This window comes from Erithacus rubecula (assembly GCF_903797595.1).
Source record: "Erithacus rubecula genome assembly, chromosome: 31".
NCBI lineage: Eukaryota > Metazoa > Chordata > Aves > Passeriformes > Muscicapidae > Erithacus > Erithacus rubecula.
In genome coordinates, this window is record NC_136682.1 from 1,072,085 (window position 1) to 1,094,328 (window position 22,244).

A 22,244-nucleotide genomic window follows, 5' to 3' on the forward strand; every position below is an offset into this window, starting at 1 on the left:
AGTCCTATTTTGGTGTCCATTTCTTATTTTTAGACAAAAAAAAAAAATCAGATTTTTTTTTGCTGTTTGTATTTGCCAACCCCTTTCCCAACCCAAAACTTCCAGCTGTCCATGGAATTCTGGTGTCAGATCTTGGTCCCTTTCCCACCTGGGGAGATGTTTTTTTCCCTCTTTCTTGCACCCAAATGGCTTTTTTGGGGACATTTTATTTGGACCACTTTGATTTTGGATCTATTTTGGGTTTAGGCCTTTTAATTTTTTTGGGCCTTTTTGTTATTCTTTTTTATTTCCTTTCCTAACTTTTTTATTTCCTTTTTAAATCCCATTTTTGGGAGTCCCTTTTTTTGAGGTAATGCCTTTTTTTGGGCACCTCTTTTTCTTATTTCTTTTTGTGCACCCTTTTCTTCTGCACCCTTTTATTCCACCACTCTTTCCTTCTTTCTTTTCTTTTTACCACATTTCAACACCTTTTCCCCCAACCATTTTTTCAGCTTTTTGACCCTCCTTTGGGTATTTTTTCCCCCTGCAGCTCCCCCTATTTTTTGGCTATTTTGACAAACTCATGCTGTGTTTTTAGCCTGGTTTTGTCCCCTTTGAGCTGTTTTTGAGCTGGGGTCTCTCCTCTGCCTGCCAATGTCCCTGCAGCTGCCCCAGCCCTGCTCTGAGCTGCTCATTGTGCACCATGAAGGCTCCTTTATTCCCCATCCTGGAGCTCCATCACTGCCTCTGCTGGGCTCAGAAGGGAATTTGGCTCTGTGCAATCAACACAGGCACCTCAAATTGTCCACCTGCTGCTGGGTCTCTGTGTCCTGATGCCTCTCTTGCTGTTCTCCAGCCTCTCAGAGCATCCAGGGCCACCCCAAAAATCCCCAAATCCCAGCTGGATCATCCCTGGCTGGGCAGGTAGAGCTGAATCCAGAATGGATTCAGCTCTGGGAATGAGTTGTGCAAGGGGAGGGATGTGTGGGGTGATGATGATCCATCCTCTCCCTGCCCTGAGCTCCTCCCATGGTTTGGGATGTGGGATGGATGAGTTTGGGTGCCAGTGGTGCTGAGGAACTCTCTGGGATCTCTGTGATCCATCCTCTCCCTGCCCTGAGCTCTTCATGTGGTTGGGGATGTGGGAGGGATGGGTTTGGCTGGGTTTGGTCCCTATGATGCTGAGGAACTCTCTGGGATCTTTGGAAGGGCATCAGGGGTCTCTGATCCATCTTCTCCCTGCCCTGAGCTCCTCCCATGGTTGGGGATGTGGGAGGGATGGGTTTGGGTCCTTGTGGTGCTGAGGAATTCTCTGGGATCTCTGCAAAGACATCAGGGATCTCAGGACAGTGTGGGTCAGTGCTTGGAAAGGATCCCACGTGTTCCTGCTCTGCTTTGGGGAGCCAGGAGTTTGTTTTGCACTGGGGCAGCAATCCCTAAATTGCTTCTGGAGCAGGGATGCTCAAAGGAGTCATCACTCAGCACCAGCTCCAGGAGCAAAGCATTTGGAGTTTGGTGTCTCCAGTGCAAAACAAACTCCTGGTTTCCCATCCCACCACCTGCTTGGGAATGTGTTCCCAGGGATTTGCCCTCCTGCCTGCTCTCTGGGAAGTGAAACCTGTGGGTTCAGCAGCTGCTGGAGACCTGGGAGGATGAGGAGGAGCAGGAAATCCAGGAGAGTGTCAGTTCTTTGCTGTGGTTTCCTTAATGAATCCTGCCTTGGCTGTGCCTGTGGCTGGGAGATGGATGAGCTGTGCTGGGAAAAGGGGGTGGCAGAGCTGGATTGGGAGCAGGGCTGGAGCAGGAGGATCCTGTCCCTGAGCCTGTGGGAGGAAGGGGACAGGGATGCTCCATCCATTTTAATCTGTCCAGATTCCATCTTGGATGTGGAAGGGAAGGGAAGGGAAGGGAAGGGAAGGGAAGGGAAGGGAAGGGAAGGGAAGGGAAGGGAAGGGAAGGGAAGGGAAGGGAAGGGAAGGGAAGGGAAGGGAAGGGGAAGGGAAGGGAAGGGAAGGGAAGGGAAGGGAAGGGAAGGAAGGAAAGGAAAGGAAAGGAACGGAAAAGGAAAGGAAAGGAAAGGAAAGGAAAGGAAAGGAAGGAAAGGAAAGGAAAGGAAAAGGAAAGGAAAGGAAAGGAAAGGAAAGGAAAGGAAAGGAAAGGAAAGGAAAGGAAAGGAAAGGAAAGGAAAGGAGGCATGGAAGGGAAGCAGGGATGGAAGGGAGTGAAGGGAAGCAGGGAGGGAAGGGAGGGAAGGGAAGCAGGGATGGAGGGAAAGCAGGCTGGCAGGGATGGAAGGGAAGCAGGGAAGGAAGGGAAGCAGGGATGGAAGGGAAGCAGGCTGGCAGGGATGGAAGGGAAGGAAGGGAAGCAGGGATGGAAGGGAAGCAGGGATGGAAGGGAAGCAGGGAAGGAAGGGAAGCAGGGATGGAAGGGAAGCAGGGAAGGAAGGGAAGCAGGGAGGGAAGGGAAGGAAGGGAAGCAGGGATGGAAGGGAAGCAGGGATGGAAGGGAAGCAGGGAGGGAAGGGAAGCAGGGATGGAAGGGAAGCAGGGAGGGAAGGGAGGGAAGGGAAGCAGGGATGGAAGGGAAGCAGGCTGGCAGGAGGAGCTGCTCTTCCATCAGAGCAAACAGCAGCAGGCAAAGCCCTGTGCAGCTCGGAGGAGAAATCAGGGCTGGGACAGGGTGGGAAGTTTCCTGCCACCCTGCAGGGATGGGGTTGGGATCAGGGACAGCATCATCCCCATCCTGTGCCCTGGCAGCCTCCCTTGCTGTGAGCAGCCCCCTGGCAGGAGCGGGATGGGGACACAGGGACCCCTCCCCATTCCCGGGCTGAGCAGGAAGTGCAGGGAGGGGGAATTTGGCAGGAGAGCTGCGGTGCCACGAGGTGAATGTTTTGGGATTTGGTGCCATGGGGTGAATGTTTTGGGAGTTGGTGCCACGAGGTGAATGTTTTGGGAGCTGTGTGTGTGGTTGCCTTTGCTGCAGCCAGGGCTCAGAGCTGCCTGGGGTCTGCAAGAGCTCCGGACACCCCCGGGCTGGGGCTGGGCTGTGACCCCCCCAAAAAGGCTGTGACCCCCCCCTCCTTAAATGGCAGTGACTCCCCCCCATTGCAATGACCCCCCCATGGCAGTGACCCCCCCAAAATGGCTGTGACCCCCCCAAAATGGCTGTGACTCCCCCAATGACTGTAACCCCCCCCTCAATGGCTGTGACCCCCCCCAATGACTGTAACCCCCCCCTCAATGGCTGTGACCCCCCCAATGGCTGTGACCCCCCCCAAAGGCTGTGACCCCCCCCAATGGCAGTGACCCCCCCCAATGGCTGTGACCCCCCCCAAAGGCTGTGACCCCCCCAATTGCAGTGACCTCCCCCCGTGACCCCCCCAATGGCTGTGACCCCCCCAAAATGGCTGTGACCCCCCCAAAATGGCTGTGACTCCCCCCAATGACTGTAACCCCCCCCTCAATGGCTGTGACCCCCCCCAATGACTGTAACCCCCCCCTCAATGGCTGTGACCCCCCCCAATGGCTGTGACCCCCCCCAAAGGCTGTGACCCCCCCCAATGGCAGTGACCCCCCCCAATGGCTGTGACCCCCCCCAAAGGCTGTGACCCCCCCAAAATGGCTGTGACCCCCCCCTTAAATGGCAGTGACCCCCCCCCAATGGCAGTGACCCCCCCATGGCAGTGACTCCTCCCATTTCAGTGACCCCCCCATTTCTGTGATCCCCCAATTTCAGTGACCCCCATTTCAGTGACCCCCGCCCCGTTGCAACCTCTCCTTTTTGGGGGGTGCAATGTCCCCCCCTATTTCAGTGACCCCCAAGGCATGGGCAGGATGCTCTTCCCATCCTTTCTCCCTCCCCATCCTCTGGATTTTGGCTTTTCCATGTTTTTCACTCTGTCCATGTTCCCTCCCCGTGTGATGGATGTGGGGCCACCCTTCCCTGTGCTGGACATGGGATGGATGGATCCCCATCCTGCTGTTGTCCTCATGATTTAAAAAAAAACATTACTTTTTAATTTGTTCTCATTTGGGTTCTCTTGTTTTTTCCCCTGTTTTTCTCTTGCCTAGCACAGAAAACGAAGCGCCTCTGGCTCCCAGGAGCTAATTCATCCAAGTTAAATGATCTTTAAAATCTGTGAGAGCATCACAGTGCTCAACTCCTGTTTTCTCCCAGTGTAATTAATGCTCCAGCTTAAATTTCCTCCTTTCCTTAGGGGCAGGCTTGATGGATCCAATGCCAGGCTCAACTTCTGCCAAGCCATAGGAAAGAAATCAAAAAAAAAAACAAACCCAAAAACCCAAACCAATCTCGGCCTTTAATTGAAATTTGATTTTTCTTTTGAAACAACTTGTCCTTGGGAAGAAACTGATGTTGTTTATGATGATTATCTCTTTTTTCATCCAGCACCCAAGACCTGTAGCCCCAAACAGTTTGCATGCAAAGATCAGATTACGTGCATCTCGAAGGGCTGGCGCTGCGACGGGGAGAAGGATTGTCCCGATGGCTCGGATGAATCTCCTGAGATATGTATGTCTGGTTTCCTTCTGGTGCTTCTTCTGGGCTTGTTCCATGGCTGTGCCAGAGTAGCAGTGTTGTATCTCAGCTGTCCTCAGGGTGGGGGGTGTTCATTCTGTCTGTCTGTCTGGCCGGCCGTGGATCCAGCCATGGATCCATCCATCATCCATTATCTATCCATCCATCCATCCATCCATCATCCATTATCCATCCATCCATCCATCATCTATCCATCATCCATCCATCCATCATCCATCCACCCATCCATCATCCATCATCCATCCATCATCCATCATCCATCCATCATCCATCCATCATCCATCATCAATTCATCCATCATCCATCATCAATCCATCCATCCATCCATCATCCATCCATCCATCCATCATCCATCATCCATCCATCATCCATCATCAATTCATCCATCATCCATCATCAATCCATCCATCCATCCATCATCCATCCATCCATCCATCATCCATCATCCATCCATCATCCATCATCAATTCATCCATCATCCATCATCAATCCATCCATCCATCATCCATCCATCCATCCATCCATCCATCCATCCATCCATCCATCCATCATCCATCCATCCATCCATCCACCCATCATCCATCCATCATCCATCATCAATTCATCCATCATCCATCATCAATCCATCCATCCATCCATCCATCCATCCATCCATCCATCCATCCATCCATCATCCATCATCCATCCATCATCCATCCATCATCCATCATCAATTCATCCATCATCCATCATCAATCCATCCATCCATCCATCATCCATCCATCCATCCATCCATCATCCATCATCCATCCATCATCCATCATCAATTCATCCATCATCCATCATCAATCCATCATCCATCATCCATCCATCCATCCATCCATCCATCCATCCATCCATCCATCATCCATCATCCATCCATCATCCATCCATCATCCATCCATCCATCATCCATCATCCATCCATCATCCATCCATCATCCATCCATCCATCCATCCATCATCCATCATCCATCCATCATCCATCCATCCATCCATCCATCCATCATCCATCCATCATCCATCCATCCATCCATCCATCCATCCATCCATCCATCCATCCATCCATCCATCCACCCATCCATCCATCCATCCATCATCCATCCATCATCCATCATCCATCCATCCATCCATCATCCATCCATCATCCATCCATCATCCATCCATCATCAATCATCCATCCACCCATCCATCCATCCATCCATCCATCCATCCATCCATCCATCCATCCATCCATCCATCCATCCACCCATCCATCATCCATCCATTTTTCCAAACCAGCCTCCTGGCAATGAGGAATCTCTCATTTATGTTTGTTTCTAAATTGTTCCAATTTGTGTTTGTCACCAAGATGGGTGTGCAGGAGGAGGGAGGGTCAGCAGCAGTGTCACCCCATCCTCAGCACATTCCTGGCTCTGGGGGGTGAGGGAAGGAGATCTCTGGGAGTCCCAGGGAGCAGCTGGAAAGGTGACATCACTGTCCCAGATGGTTTTTTGGGATTAGGATGCTGAACTGGTGGAGCCACAGCTCTGGAGGTGCTCCTGCCTCACATGGGATGGTGGAGCCTCTCTGGAAGGAAACAGAGATTTGGGATGGGTTAGGTGAGGTGTGGGGATGGAAATGTGGGGGGGGGGTCTGCAGTGGGCTCAGAGCTGTGGTGACACCAGGGGTGGTGGCTGTGCCAGTCCTGCTGTGCCAGGCTGGAGCCAGGAACCACCTGTGCCCATGTCCCCTGCCCAGCTCTCCCTCCCAGATTCCCACTTCATCTCCTCCAGAGCAGCTTCTGCTTCAGCTCTTTGTTTATTCCTTAAGGCAAAATGATGCAACAGCCCCTCCGTGGGAGGGATGGGGGGGCTGGGATGGGCTGGCTGGCTCCAGTCAATCACCAGCCCTGGAAAATTACAGCAGGAGGGCTTGGAGGATGGAAAAAAATCCCTCCTGGTTGGTGTGTTCCAGCATCTGTGCTGGATCTGTGTGTGCAGGTGACCTGAGCAGGGACCCCTTGGGTGCTCTTCCCTCTCCCCCTCCTTCCTCTCCCTTCCCTGGGGCTGAGGAGCAGCTTCTGGTGCTGTGGGTGAACCTCTGTGTGTTCATGGATGTTGGAAAACTCTTTGATTTGGTCCTGAGGGTTCATCCCTGCTGCCCCTTGGCTCTGCCAGGACAGGGAATTGGGAAACTCTGACACAAAGATCAAACCCTGGCACCTCCTCCCCACCGTGTGTGGGACTGAGTCTGTCTGTTTCCATTATCAGACCCCAAACTTCAGAATCCCTCAGTTTTTTGGGAGCATTTCCCTCCCCAGCTGCTCTCTCTGGAGGGGCTGCACCTTCCTGCCCACCTCCCCCCATTCCCACTTTGCACCCCTAGACCCTGGAAGGGAGTCAGGGTCATACTGTGTCCCCCAGGACACAGAGATTGGGGTGCCAGGACATATCTGGGGTGCCAGGGGGTGCCTGGGCTCATTCCTGACCTGCCAGCACTGGCCCTGCTATCTCCAGGTCTCATCCCTCTTATCTCTCAGGTAGGGGGAGAATGACTTTAATTGCTCTCATTTAATCAGTGTTTGAGCTCCTGCTGAGGCTCTGGTGCCTTTTGGTGCTGCAGTCTTTGCCTGGCACTGATGTTCTCCTGTCAGGCACGTGCCAGATTTTCCTCTCTGGGGAATCCTTTGAAGTGTTCCCTGGCCTTGCTCAGGTGTTCAGGCCATTCCCTTCCTGTCCCCAGTGCTGCTCATTTGCTGTCAGTGGCTCTCACATGATTCTAGCAGAGTTTTGCTGAGAGGAAAACACTTGGACAAAAGTCCCCATCCTGCTGAAATCAGAGCTGAGGGGCTCTGAGGAAGGAATTTGCTGGTGCCTGGTTGGTTCATCCATTGATCAGAGGGTACAGGGGGGGCTGGGATCCCTCATCTTGCTGTGCTGGATTTGCTCTTGGCACTGATGAGTTCAGAAGTGACCCAGAGGCAGCACCAGGACCCTCAGTGCTGTCACCCCTGTCCATCCTAATAAAATGAGTGAGACCACCCCACCCCTGCTCCTCCAGCCTCTTCCCTCTTTGTGTTCCTCCCATCTGGGCTGTTGCCAAATCAACTGCAGTTGCAATTCTTCCTTTTCTCCTATCTGTTTTTTTTTGTTTGTTTTTTTGAGTGTTTTTTCGAGGTTAAACATTCCTATCTAATTCAGCTCCTTGGGGTGTACCACAAGCTTGTCACATGTAATAAATTGGCTCATTTATTAGCACCAGCACAGTCAAAAGCAAACAAAGTGGCTTGTGGATTAATCCTGCCCTGTTTGGGATAAGTGGTTTGATCCAGGCTCTTTGCAGGGAATAATGGACACAGCAGAGCAGCTCTGACTGATGAATTGGGCTCTTCACTTCAACCCCTCCATTCTCCTGGTCCATATATTGATGTTACATAATTAACCCATAATTTGCAATTACAAGGGGCCCACCCTCTGCAAAAAAAAATTAATCTGTGCAGTGGCAGCCAGTGAGAAATTCTTCCAGGAATCATCTGCTGGGTGTTCTGGGGCTGGGAAAGAGGAGAAGCTCAAATCCCTGCTGGCTGATCCTAGAGGATCCCATCACCCCAGTGCCCCCAGTCAGCTCACTGGGGCATACTGGGATGTGTTTGAGACTCAGGGGAGCAATTTGGCATCTGGAGCTTGTTAGATTCCTGTTTTTTCAGACAGAAATTGGGGTCACTGCCCAGGATGGACAGAAGGAAGTTTTGGCTGGGATGGATTGAGGATCCTGCTCAGTGTGGGGCTCCTGGGGAGGGTTGTCACAAACCTTGGGCTTTGTGGTGCCCTTCCCACAGCTCCATGTGCTTCCAAGGGCTTTTATCCCCTCCTGGGAGCCCAAGGGTCACAGTGGGATCACACCCAGTGTCTGTCAGAGCTGTCTGGAGCTGTGTGGGGTGAGGATGTACCAGCACACAGAGCTCTGTGTGTGATGTAACTCTCCTCTCCAAGGAGAGCTGGAGCTTATTTAGGGCAAACTCTGCTGCTGGAGTCTCTGCTGAAGGTGACTGGGCTAAAATGGGATTGTTCCTGGGCATGGTGTGTGCTGTGCCCTTCTCTCTGCTCCCTGGGGGCTCTGGGGGGGATCACAGAGCTAATTCTGCCAGCCCTGCTGAGGGAATGAGGCATCACCACCCCTGGAAAATGGGATTTTAGTGCTGTGGCTGGGCAGAGGTGTGTTGGTAGCTGAGTGTTCAGCCCTGAAATGTGGATTTGGGGCAGGGAGACCCCATGGAGGGGGTCAGGATTTGCAGAGGTTCATTGTCACCCCTGCAGTCACCTCCAGCCTGGGGTGAAGCCCAGGAGCTTTTCCTGGGGTTTCAGGCTGTTAATGGATTTATGGTGTGTTTGTTATTTGTCTCCATGCCTTGCTTCTTTTCAGAGGAGCTTAACAAATAAAGCCTGGCTCTCTTTGTAATTTTTTTCCAGTTAATAATGGAGATTAAGTCTCCTTGTGCTGGGCACAGAGGGGCCCCCCATGTGCCACAGCCTCAGCACAAGGAGGGTGCTGGCACATGGTGGGGAGGGATCCCTGTGCTGACCTGTTGGAAACAGGAAAACCTTATAAATATAATTGCTTAGCAAAAAATTTTAAGAATATAGAAACTATAAGCGAGATTAAAATGAAAACCATCTTTAACATCCCAAACTTTAACTACTAAATAACTAGAAAACAACAGGATGGCCAGTTAAAAGATAGAACAATGGTCTAAAAGAGAAGACCCAAAAAGTTTGAATTATAACACATGAATGATCCTTACAGGTAAATGCTGCAGGATTTTTATCTTGTATTAAAAGTGGAAATACAGAGTCTCACACTGAACTTTGTTGCAGGTCCTCAGAGCAAAGTGTCCCTCTGCCACCCCAACGAGCACAACTGCCTGGGCACTGAGCTGTGCATCCCCATGAGCAAACTCTGCAACGGGCACCACGACTGCGCCGACGGCTCCGACGAGGGTCCCCACTGCAGGGGTCAGTCTGGGGGGCACCAAGGAGGGGGGATCCCCTTCACATGAGGTCCCTGTGAGCCCCCCACCAAGCTCAGCACGGTGGAATGGATCCAGAGATTATCCAGAGCTGCTTGGAAAAGTGGAATGCCCATCATTCCTGAGCTTGCAGCCGTGAAATAACTGCATTGTGTGCTGGGTTTAAGAGCTCCAGGCTTGGGGTTCTGGTTCAGATAAGAGTGGGGTTTTTTTTTTTTTTTTCACTGTGGGGTTTTTTCCTAATTTCCAGGAGCTTTGTTCCCCCCTCCTGGCTTGTCCTCGTGGCTAATCCTGCTGGAAAACTCCCTAAACCAGTGTTTACTCCCTAAACCAGCGTGCTGCTGTGTAGATTAATGGCTCAGAAATGTGTGTCCTGGGCTGACCCTGCTCTCCAGAGCCTCTGTGCTCCCCAACCCTGCCCTGCCTGGCCTGAGGGGCTCCTTTCCTGCCCCACCAACACCCCTGACCCCAGAGAACTCCCTGCTGGCACCCAGCTCCTCTCCACTGCCTGGATCCCATGGGAGCAGCTGGGAATTAATATTTCAATAAGAGCTGTTGTTACTTAAGTGGGATCTGATTTTTCCTGGCTGGGCAGCACGTGAGCCACGTGAGCTGTGTTGGGGCAGCTGCTCAGGGCTTTGGGCACCTGGTGCTCACAGGTTTGGGCACCTGGGGCTCACAGGTTTGGGCATGCTGGGGCTTCCAGCCCTTGGTGTCTTGAGCTAGATGCTGAGTCCCCCCTGCCCGTGGCTGGTGCCGCCCCAGGGAGGCATTTCCTGCATTTTCTGGCAGCTGCATGCAAGTCCCAGCCTGACACTGCCCCAGGCTTGGGCAGGAGAGCTGTCACCTCCAGCTGTCACCTCCAGCTGTCACCCTGAGCTGTCACCCCAAGTGATCTCCCCGAGGTGTCACATTGAGCCATCACCCCAAATTATCACCACAACCCCATTCCCACTCAGGCTGCTGGACCATTGCTCCCCCATCCTCCTCCCCCAGGGAGTTGGGGTCTCTCTGCTGCCCTTGCAGACATCCTGGGGGTGGTAATGCCAGTGGAGCCCCTGTGCTGCACCCCCTTTGTCCCCTCTGAGCACTCCTGGGTTGGGCAGCAGGGTCTTCTCAGACCCCCCTCCCTGGAGTGTGTCCCACATTTCCTCCCTTCCCCTGCTGAGGGGCTCAGTCCTTTTTTTTTTTGGTGAGGTTGGAGCAGTGTGAAGTCTCCCAGCAAATCCTGGTGGGGTGTGTGGTGGTCCTGCTCACCCAACCCTTGGATCTTGGTGTCCATGCTGTTCCTCCCTGGGTGACATCCTCTCTCTTCCATCATCCCCACAGAGCAATTGGCCAACTGCTCAGCTCTGGAGTGCCAGCACCACTGTGCACCAACCCTGTCTGGCCCTGTCTGCTACTGCAACCACTCCTTCCAGCTGGCTGAGGACAGGAGGAGCTGCAGAGGTGGGGCTGGGCTGGGCACAGCCCTCACTCCATGCTGGGGACCCTGGCTCCTTGGGGATGTGGCCATGCCACTGTCCCAGAGCAGGGCTGGGCATGGGGTGGGATGGGATCAATGGGATCAATGGGATGGGATCAGTGGGATCAATGGGATGAGATGGGATGGGATCAATGGGATAGGATCAGTGGGATGGGATCAATAGGATCAATGGGATCAATGGGATGAAATGAATGGGATCAATTGGATGGGATCAATTGGATGGGATGGGATCAATGGGATCAATTGGATAGGATGGGATCAGTGAGATCAATGGAATGGGATCAGTGGGATGGGATCAATGGGATCAATTGGATAGGATGGGATCAGTGAGTTCAATGGGATGCGATCAATTGGATGGGATGGGATCAGTGGGATGGGATCAATGGGATTAATTGGTTGGGATGGGATCAGTGAGATCAATGGGATGGGATCAATTGGATGGGATGGGATCAGTGAGATCAATGGGATGGGATCAATTGGATGGGATGGGATCAGTGGGATCAGTGGGATGGGATCAATGGGATGGGATGGGATCAATGGGATGGGATCAGTGGGATCAGTGGGATGGGATCAATGGGATCAATTGGATGGGATGAGATCAATGGGATGGGATCAGTGGGATCAGTGGGATCAGTGGGATCAGTGGGATCAGTGGGATGGGATCAACTGGATGGGATGGAATCAGTGAGATCAATGGGGTGGGATCAATGGGATGAGATGGGATCAGTGGGATGGGATCAATGGGATCAATGGGATTGGGATGGGATCAATGGGATGGAATAGGATGGGATCAATGGGATCAGTGGGATCAATGGGATGGGATCAATTGGATGGGATGAGATCAGTGGGATCAATGGGATAATGGGATGGGATGAGTTGGATGGGATCAATGGAATGGGATCAGTGGGATGGGATGGGATCAATTGGATGGAATGGGATCAATGGGATCAATGGGATGGGATGAGATAATGGGATAATGGGGTGGGATCAATGGAATGGGATCAATGGGATGGGATAATGGGATGGGATGGGACTCCCTCCACTGTGGATGTGGCTCCCAAAAGCCTGAGTGAGGACTACTGGGAATAAGGAAAAGGCTTTATCTTTGTGTATGGAGTAAGTGGCTGGTACATGCTCATGGTGTCCCTGCCTCAGAGAGGATGGGAAAAATAGGAGCAGCAAGGATGGATGGCACTGGTGTGATGGAAACAAATCCAGAGATTGTGATGGCTCCATCCCTTTCACCTGGTGGAAGGAACCATTCCCTGCTCTGGGGACACATCACTTTGATCTGCCAGAAGAAAGAGCAGAGCCAGGGGCTGGGAGCTGCAGATTAGAGGGATTTGGATGGGAATGGAGGTGCAGAGCTGGGGGGAGGCTCAGTGGCCAGGCAGGGGCTGATGCTGGAGCAGGGAGCGGCTTGGAAGGCCAATATGAGGGTCCCTTGGATTTTTTGGCAGGCTGATGTGATTCCTTTGTCTCAGGGATCATCCCCTCCTCTCCATTCCCACACTGGGGAGCTTCATTCCCTCTTCAGGCAGCTAAGGAGATGATTTGTTTTTTTTTTTTCTGGTCCAAACCTTGTGTTTTTTTCCTGTTTTTTCCCAGACTTTGATGAATGCACTGTGTATGGGACCTGCAGCCAGACATGCAGCAACACAGAGGGCTCCTACACATGCAGCTGTGTGGAGGGATATCTCCTGCAGCCAGACAACAGATCCTGCAAAGCCAAGAATGGTGAGAGCCTCAAGGGGCAGCTCTGGGGTTACCCCCATGGGATTGAGGTGTGTCCTGACCCCATTGTCCCCTCCTTGTCCCCCTCCCCAGAGCCTGTGGATCGTCCTCCTGTGCTGCTCATTGCCAACTCCCAGAACATCCTGGCCACTTACCTGAGTGGGACCCCTGTGCCCAACATCACCCCCACCAGTGCCAAGCAGACCACAGCCATGGACTTCAACTATGTGGAGGACACTGTGTGCTGGGTCCACGTGGGGGACAGTGCCTCCCAGACCATCCTCAAGTGTGCCAAGATCCCCAACCTGAAGGGATTTGTGGAGGAACGTTCCATCAACATCTCCCTGAGCCTGCACCGTGAGTTCCCCCTCCCCCTGGGACCCTCCCTCTGCTCCCCCATCCCCAATTCCTTGTGGTGGGTGGGATTGGGAAGGAGGAAGTTTCCCACCTTTCATTTTATTGTTGTTTCTATCAAGTTTTGGCTGCTGTGCAGGTATGAGGGAGGAGTGGAGCTGCTACCTGTGCAGCAGGTTTTGGGGTGGCAGTTCTTGCTTCTTTTGGTCCCACCCTAAAGAAATGACTTGAGTCCCACCCCAAAAAGTGACCAAGAGCAAACTGCCAACACAAAGGTGGCTCTGTGGGTGCCACTGAGTCACAGTGTGAGTGGCTGGTGGCCCTGTGGCCAGCACTGGTCCCAGCTCTGCAGGAGGGAGAGGCCCTGGTTGGGATTTTGGTGCTGAGTACAAAGTGGGGGAGTCCCTGTGGGTTTCCAGAACCTTCCCTGCCTCTGCAGAACAATGGGAATGGTGGGTTCCCCCCATGGGGAAAACAATGGGTGCCTCAGCTAGAAAACTGAGATTTGAGACACCATTCCTGCCACTGGTTTTATCCTTTGACCTGGATACTGGGGGATCTGGGGTTTGCAGTGGGTCTCTTATCAAGTTTTTGCTTCCCTGGAGTTTCCTTTGCCTCCTGAAATTGGGGAGGCTTCCAGGGGGGACCTGAAGCTCATGGCAATGACTTATCCAGCAAATGGAACTGGTGTGAATGGATCTCTGCAAAGGAGTGAAGTCCTGGGTGGATTTTGGAGCTCAGAATGATTTTCTGCTGAGGGCAGTGGGGTGTGAGCTGAATCTGGGGGTCCTGGGGGTCCTGGGGGTCCCGGGGTCTGTGTGTGGCTGGGCTGGGCAGGCTGTGGATTGCTCAGGGTGTGTGTGCACAGTTAATTTAAGCTCACCCTGTGTATTTTTAGGGCAGGGTGTATTTTTAGGGAGAGGCCTCACCCTTTGCTCTCACAGGCAAGTGTGGAGTTGGGCAGCACAGGGCTCAGTTTCCCTCTCCCCTCTCCCAGGATTTTAGCGGGATCTCTGGCATTTAGGGGGTCTCTGAAATCTCCCTCAGAGTTCATCAGCACAAAGGAAGTGGAGGAGTGAATTCCCCCAGCTCTGAGCTGGGTGCAGGATGGACAGATAATGTCACTCTCCAGCAGGACACTGCTGAATCCAATTAGTGATTTCCCTCTTTATTTGCTTCTTTATGGCATTATCTGCTCCCAGCAGGAGTGGAGCCTCCCTGGGGCTTGAGCTGGCATCTGATGGGGGGAGATTGATGCTGAGGGGCTGCAGAGCAGCAGCTGCAGCTGCCAGGGGAGCCCTGGGATGCTCAGTGCCACAGCCTGGCTCCCTGTCCTGCTTCTCTCCTGCAGAGATTACTGCCACTTGTGCTGTGGGAGATGTGTTAAATGAAGGCTGTTAACAGCCCTTGGCACGACCTGCTGTCCTCAGAGCTTTGCTGTTGCCCTGCTCTTTACACTCCCAGAGCTTTTTTGCTCTCTGCAGGCTCCAGGGCTGCAGCACTTCCCCCTCAGCTCCCACCTCTCTGCCCGTGGATATTTGTCACAGGCACTGATTTTCTCAGTTGATTTGAGCTGGCTGGTTCCTTACCCCCAGGTCATTTTCTGGGGACTCACTAAAAAAAAAAAAAAAAAAAAATCAGAGGCTGGTGAAGCCTTCAGTCCATTTCTCTTACAAAAATTCCTGCTTTGAGTTGGAATTGGATAATTTCTCTCTGCCATCAGAGTGGGCTGGGGGGCAGCTCAGGGGGGGCACAGTGCCAATGGCAAGGACAGGTGGGGTGATGTGGGCAGGGGTCCAACCTGACAGGGAGCTTGGAAGTGGCACAAACTCTCTGTCCCATCCCCTGATGGGGATGAGGCACTGGAAGGGCTCATCCTTCCTGCCAGCACTGAATTGTAACAAGGGCAGCTTGTCTCATCCTTCCTCCCATCCTGCTGTCCCTCTCCTCCTCTCCCTGTGACAATCCCTCAGTGTTCCTGCCTGGGAGGATCCTGGCAGGCATCATTCTCAATCAAGGACAGAGGCACGTGCCTGTGCTGAGGCTGCTCCCATCCTTTGGAGCATCAAGGGGGGGTTCACTGTCACCCCCCCTGTCACCCTGCAGTGGGGCAGGGGACAGCTGGGGACAGGGACAGGGCTGTCACAGCCCCCCCTGGACCCTCTGTGCTCCGTGGCAGATCCTTGACCTCCAGGGACTTTGTGATCCCGTGGGTTTTCTCAAGCAGATTCCAACCTCCACGTGTTTCCCCCAGACAATGTCCTTGTTTGTTTGGAGTTGGGCTTCCAAGGAATTTCAGAGCCAAACAGAGCAGTAAAAAATAATAATTAAAATCTGTTGCTGGGCTCTTGTGCTGCTGTTTCCTGTGTCCTGGCTGGAGTGTTCTGCTCCTCCAGCTCCCCCAGCTCTCCAAGTTTATCCTGCTGGCCTTGTCCCCCTCATCTTGGGGTCCCCCAGCTCTCAAAGTTTATCCTGCTGGCCTTGTCCCCCTCATCTTGGGGTCCCCCAGCTCTCCAAGTTTATCCTACTGGCTTTGTCCCCCTCATCCTGGGGCTGTTTCTCATCCAGGAATCCCATCCTTGAGCAATCCTCATCCAGGGAATCAGCTGTGCTGGGTGATTTGTGCCTCCCTCCATTGGATTCATGTCCCTGTCCCCAAGAAGTGACACCAGGAGGTGGGAGCACCTCCCTAGAGCATGCAGAGGGGTCAGGGCCATCCTTTGGAGCCACCTTGGGCTGGCAGGTCCCCTCTGGTGGTGCAGAGAGCAGAGTTCAGTGCCTGCTGTGCAGTGATCGGGTGACACTCAGGGGAGGGCAGGAGTTCTTTGCTGGGGCTGTGGAAAAATACTGGGGAGCACGTGGCAGGAGGCAGCCCTGGCTGCTCTGTGGCTCCTGGGGTGACTCCTCTGCCTTTCCTTCCCCTTCTCTCTCCTCCCTTTCTCACGCTCTCTCACTTTCCTTTTCCTCTTTTTTGTGGCTTTTTTGCATGGTCAGAACTGGGAGCTTGGTGATGCTAGGGGATGCATTTATTGTGCTGGGGCTGGTGTTGCTGCATCCATCCCAGCTCTGCTGCTGCATCCATCCCAGTTCTGGTGCTGCTGCATCCATCCCAGCTCTGCTGCTGCATCCATCCCAGTTCTGGTGCTGCTGCATCCATCCCAGCTCTGCTGCTGCATCCATCCCAGTTCTGCTGCTGCTGCATCCATCCCAGCTCTGCTGCTTCATCCATCCCAGCTCTGCTGCTGCTGTTTCATCCATCCCAGCTCTGGTGCTGCATACATCCCAGCTCTGGTGCTGCTGCTTCCCAGTCCCAGCCCTGCTTTCCCAGTCCATCACTGCTCCATCCCAGTCCCAGCCCTGCTCTCCCAATCCCATTGCTTCTTTCCCAGTCCAGCATTGCTCCATCCCAGTCCCAGCATTGCTCCTTCCCAGTTTAGCACTGCTCTCCCAGTTCCAGCACTGCTCTCCCAGTCCTAGCCCTGCTCCATCCCAGTCCCAGCCCTGCTCTCCCAGTCCCATTGCTTCTTTCCCAGTCCAGCACTGCTCCATCCCAGTCCCAACACTTCTTTCCCAGTCCCAGCCCTGCTCTCCCAGTCCAGCCCTGCTCTCCCAGTCCAGCCTTGCTCCATCCCAGACTCAGCCCTGCTCTCCCAGTCCCATTGCTTCTTTCCCAGTCCAGCCCTGCTCTCCCAGTCCCAGCCCTGCTCTCCCAGTCCTATTGCTTCTTTCCCAGTCCAGCATTGCTCCATCCCAGTCCCAGCCCTGCTCTCCCAGTCCCAGCCCTGCTCCATCCCAGTCCAGCCCTGTTTTCCCAGTCCAGCCCTGCTCTCCCAGTCCCAGCCCTGCTCTCCCAGTCCAGCACTGCTCTCCCAGCCCCACCAGGCAGGAATTCTGCAGCTCAGCAGGATCCATGTGAGGCAGCTGGGAAAGAGCTGCAGAGGTGCCATGATTTATTATTTCTCAGTTTAAAGTTTGTTGTTTTCCTTTCTAAAACAAGCCCCCAGGAAGGGCTTTGAAATATCAGGACATTTGATCCTGAGTGCATTATAAACCCTAAACACTGACAATCTGGCCACCATGAAAACACCTTCCTGGGCAGCATCCATCCCCTCCTGCCCTGAAAACAGGCTGTTTTCATTGACTCCATTTCAGCCCTGTCACTGGGAATGGCCTGTGCCAGCAGGCAGGGGAGCTGTGGCTGCTGGGACAGATTGATTTCAGGGCAGTGTTGCTCTGCAGAGGAATCCAAGTACATTTCTTCCCTCACTTTGCATGGAAAGCTATTTTTCTTCCTTGCTGCCTCATCCTGGCCAAGAAAGAGGCTCCGACGTGAACTCACTTGGCAGGAGAGGGGGATGATTGGTAACTTCATCTCGTGGTTCCTTTCTGTTGGGTTTTTTTTTTTTTTTTTTTTTTTTTTTTGGTTGAGGTTTTTTTTTTAACTGTTTCTGGCTGTTCTTGTAGTGAGGAAGGAAAGAGGGAGCAGGGGATAAATGGGAGCAGGGGATAAATGGGAGCAGGGGATAAATGGGATAAATGGAGGGGAGGAGGGGATAGGGGAGAGCAGGGAATGGAAGGGATGGAATGGGGAAAACAGGGAATAGGGGGAACAGGGAATAAGGGGGAGCAGGGAATGGAGGGAACAGGGAATAGGGGGAACAGGGAATAGGGGGAACAGAGAATAACGGGGAGCAGGGAATGGAGGGAACAAGGAATGGGGAAAACAGGGAATGGGGGAGCAGGGAATGGGGAAAACAGGGAATGAGGGGAACAGGGAATAAGGGGGAGCAGGGAATAGGGGGAGCAGGGGATGGAGGGAACAGGGAATGGGGAGAACAGGGAATAGGGGGAACAGGGAATGGGGAAAACAGGGAATGGGGAGAGCAGGAAATAGGGGGAACAGGGAATGGAGGGAACAGGGAATAGGGGGAACAGGGAATAGGGGGAACAGGGAATAAGGGGGAGCAGGGAATGGAGGGAACAGGGAATAGGGGGAACAGGGAATAAGGGGGAGCAGGGGATGGAGAGAACAAGGAATGGTGAAAACAGGGAATGGGGGAGCAGGGAATGGGGAAAACAGGGAATGAGGGGAACAGGGAATAAGGGGGAGCAGGGAATAGGGGGAGCAGGGGATGGAGGGAACAGGGAATGGGGAGAACAGGGAATGGAGAAAACAGGGAATGAGGGGAGCAGGGAATGTGGAGAACAGGGAATGAGGGAAGCAGGGGATGGAGGGGACAGGGACTGGGGGCCGTGTCTGGAGCCATACATTCACACTGGCTCATTCACCAACATCATGGTGGTGGTTTTAATCAGTCTGTTCACCAAGATCTGACATTCAGCACCCTGCTGTGGCTCTGCCCAGCACCTCTGTCTCCCCTTACTGATGTTTCCCCTCCCAGGGAACAGAAATAAACCCCCCAGGGAAATTGAGACCTCCTCCCTCCCCAAGGCAGGGGTGAGCTGTGAGCTGCATTCCCACATTGCTGGAGACAAACAAAAGGGTGACACCAATGTCCTGACTCATCAGGATGCTCGTGCCTGGGGATGGGTTTGATTTCACATGGACTGCAGTGTGTCTGTCCCCTGTCCATCCCACCCTGCCCACTGAGGAGCCCCTTGGGACCCTTCCTGCCCCATTTCTGCTTTCTCACCCCCTCTGCCCCCAGATCACCCCAGTGATCCCCAGGTTCCTGTCGAGCCTGTGTCTCTCTCCTCTCACCCAGAAGGAAGCCAAGTGCCCCGTCCCTCCCTCGGCCTCTGTGGAATATTTGTGCCCATGGAATGGTCTCATTAAGGCAGAGTAATTAGCAGTCCCTTGGCTGCCCTCCACAGCTGCCTGCAGCTCGTTCCATCCCTGTTCCTGCTCTTCCCACCTCCGGTGCCTCAGCCAGGCTCTGCAGGGAGGCTGAGGGGTCGAGCCAGGACAGGGGGAGGAGAGAAAGTTTGGGGTGTCCCCACTTTGGGGAGCTGGGGATGGTGGCAATGAGGGGATGGTGGCAGTGAGGGGCTGGGGATGGTGGCAGTGAGGGGCTGGGGATGGTGACAATGAGGGGATGGTGGCAGTGAGGGGCTGGGGATGGTGGCAGTGAGGGGCTGGGGATGGTGACAATGAGGGGCTGGTGGCAATGAGAGGCTGGGGATGGTGGCAATGAGGGGATGGTGGCAGTGAGGGGCTGGGGATGGTGACAGTGAGGGTCTGGTGGCAGTGAGGGACTGGAGATGGTGGCAATGAGGGGATGGTGGCAGTGAGGGGCTGGGGATGGTGACAATGAGGGGCTGGGGATGGTGACAATGAGGGGATGGTGGCAATGAGGGGCTGGGGATGGTGGCAATGAGGGGCTGGGGATGGTGACAGTGAGGGTCTGGTGGCAGTGAGGGACTGGAGATGGTGGCAATGAGGGGATGGTGGCAGTGAGGGGCTGGGGATGGTGACAATGAGGGGCTCGGGATGGTGCCAGTGAGGGGATGGTGGCAGTGAGGGGCTGGGGATGGTGACAATGAGGGACTGGGGATGGTGCCAGTGATCCCTTGCATGTGATTCCCCATCAGTGCAGTGGTGCTGCACTGGGGAGGCACAGAGAGCACCTGGACTGTGGGTCAGGGCTCCCTGGAGCTCCAGCATCTGTCCCCAGGCTGGGATGTCCCTCTGGGGGGGCTGCCCAGCCCTGGGGGTGCCGTGTCACCCCCGAGGAACATTTTCCTGCTGTGCACAGAGCCCCAGGGATCCACCCCAGCTCCGAGCCAGACATCCTGGCCCAGGGCCACCAGCTTCCACCCAGCAGTTCCCCTCTCAGCAGAGAAGGGGGGGGTGAATTTATTTATTTTTGAGCCTGCCTTGCTGAGGGAACGAGGCTGACGTGACCGTGTGTGGTGGTGGCATCCCCTCTGCCCTGCTGGGACACAAGGACTTGGCTGTTCCTGGGTCTGCTGGACCCTCAGGGTGTCTGTCCAGCAGTCCAGGCACCCTTCAGGGCAGGAGTTTGTCTTTGTGCTTGTCCTGTTAACACACTTCCAATTAAAGAAAATTGTCCCCAGGAGCAGTGTTTATCCACCGCCACAGAGACGGGCTTGTTCTCCCAGGGAGAGAGGATGTCTGTGGAGGGGAAAGAGACAGAAATTCCTCCAGATTATGGCATTATGTAAATGTATCAAACAGATCATTCCCTATAAAAAGGAAAAGTAGGAAAACCATGGATTTGAGCAGCCCTGGGGAGCACATTCCTGTCGAGCCTCTGCTGCTGCCTTGCTGAGCCGGAACATTCGGTCACTTTTCTGAGTTGTTTTTTTTCTGTGCTGAGGATGCTGCCAGCAGTTCTGGGTGCCCAGGGGGGCTCCTGGGATGGCCACCCACCTGCCTGGGTGTCTCACTGGGTGGCAAGTTGGCCACAAGCCCTGCTTGCCCCTGCCTGCAGCAGGAGATGCAGTGTCTGGGATGTCTCCCTGTGGTGTGAATGGGCAGCTCTGATGTTCTCCCAGAGCTTCCTGAGGTTTGTGTCAGGGCTGGTTCACACCCTAGGGAAGAAAAACTGGCTGTAGATTGTTGCCATAGATGGCTGTTTATTGGACATCAATATTCTTTATTTTTTCTTTTTAATTCTTTATTTAAAGCCAGGTGTTGGCAGCAGAGATCACTGCCATGTGCTGGGGCAAGGGGAAATGGCACTGAGTGCCATGGGCTGGATTTGATGATCTTAAAGGTCTCTTCCAACCAAAATTCTGTGAAATCCTCACCAGAATGGGAAGGAGGATTTGGTGTTGCAGTTCTGGTTGTTTCTGGGTCTCTCCTGCCCACCATCCCTGTCCTGTTCTCCTGGGACTGTTCCCTTAAGGGGTAACTGGGAAATGGAATTTCCCTCAGATTTAAAACCATGGAATTACTAAAGTTTGGAAAAACCCTCTAAGACCCTCAGTGCTGCCAGGTCATTGGTGAAACATGTCCCCAGGTGCCACATCCACAAGTTTCAGGAGGAATTTCTTCATGGAAAGGATGGTGAGGTGGAGGTGTCAGAGCTCTGCTGGTCACAGGTTGGACTCGATGGTCCTGGAGGGTTTTTCCACCCTCAGGGATTCTGGAATTTGGGGATTTTTTTTTTTTTTTTTGCTGTGTTGAAAGGTTTCTCCTTTTCTTCACCCAGCTGTGGCTGCCTGGGGACTGTTGAAATCCCTGCTTTAATCCCAGGCAAGATTGTGTGTTTCCTTCCTCCTCCTGTCAGGCCACAATTGATGTGTTTGCAGACTGCACAGCCACTGATTCATGCAGAGCAAAGTTATGTGCTGGCTCAGCAAAGCTCCTTCCCCAAAAAAAAAAAAACCAAAAACCAAAAAAACCCACACAGCCCTGCAGTGCCTCACTGGGAGTGGGGCAAATTGGGTGGCACAGGTTAAAGGAGGGAGAAACTCCAGTGGGGAATGTGGGGACCATGAGCCACTTGTGTCAAGGAGTTTTTGGAGTGGGATTGTCCCTGCTGGAGCTTTGGGGTGCTGGAAGAAGGAGGATGTGGCCATGGAGATGCTGGGGGTGCTCACCTGGAGCTGAGAAAGCTCCAGGAAGAGCTCAGAGCCTGAAGATGCTCCAGGAGAGCTGGAGAGGGATTTGGGACAGGGGGTTGGAGTGACAGGCACAGGGAATGGCTTCCCACTGACACACAGCAGGGTTAGGTGGGATTTTGGGGAGAAATTGAGGATGAGGAGACCCTGGAATGGATTTCCCAGAGCAGCTGTGGCTGCCCCATCCCTGGAAGTGTCCAAAGCCAGGTTGGATGGGATTTGGAACAACCTGGGATAGTGGAAGTTGTCCCTGCCCATGGCAGAGATGATCTTTAAGATCCCAAACCATTTTAGGATTCTGTGAGAAGGGAAAATCCAAGCAGAGTGAGACACACAGGATTTTGTGGCAGGAACACTCAGGCTGCTGTGAAACCAGGAAACATCTGTGGGGTCCTTTTGGGCTTTGCTGAAGTTGCCAACTTTGATGAAGTTGAGCAACTTTGATGAAGTTCTCGGTGCTCCATCCTCCCCCCTGAGCAGAGCTGCTGGCCTGGACCCTGTCCCTGTGAGGTTGTTTTTTTTTTGTTTTTTTTTTTTGGCTGCCTGTCCCAGGAAG

The 22,244-nt window shown here is 53.5% G+C and overlaps 1 protein-coding gene across 1 annotated transcript in view; it reads left to right on the forward strand.

Annotated features, from left to right (window-relative positions):
• Window positions 1-22,244, forward strand: part of LRP1 (LDL receptor related protein 1) — a 101,631-nt gene that overhangs the window by 12,123 nt on the left and 67,264 nt on the right. The window contains 5 exon segments of the mRNA XM_079329222.1: window positions 4,390-4,512; window positions 9,413-9,550; window positions 10,894-11,013; window positions 12,659-12,787; window positions 12,878-13,141. Of these exon segments, the coding sequence (XP_079185348.1) occupies window positions 4,390-4,512; window positions 9,413-9,550; window positions 10,894-11,013; window positions 12,659-12,787; window positions 12,878-13,141 (774 nt within the window).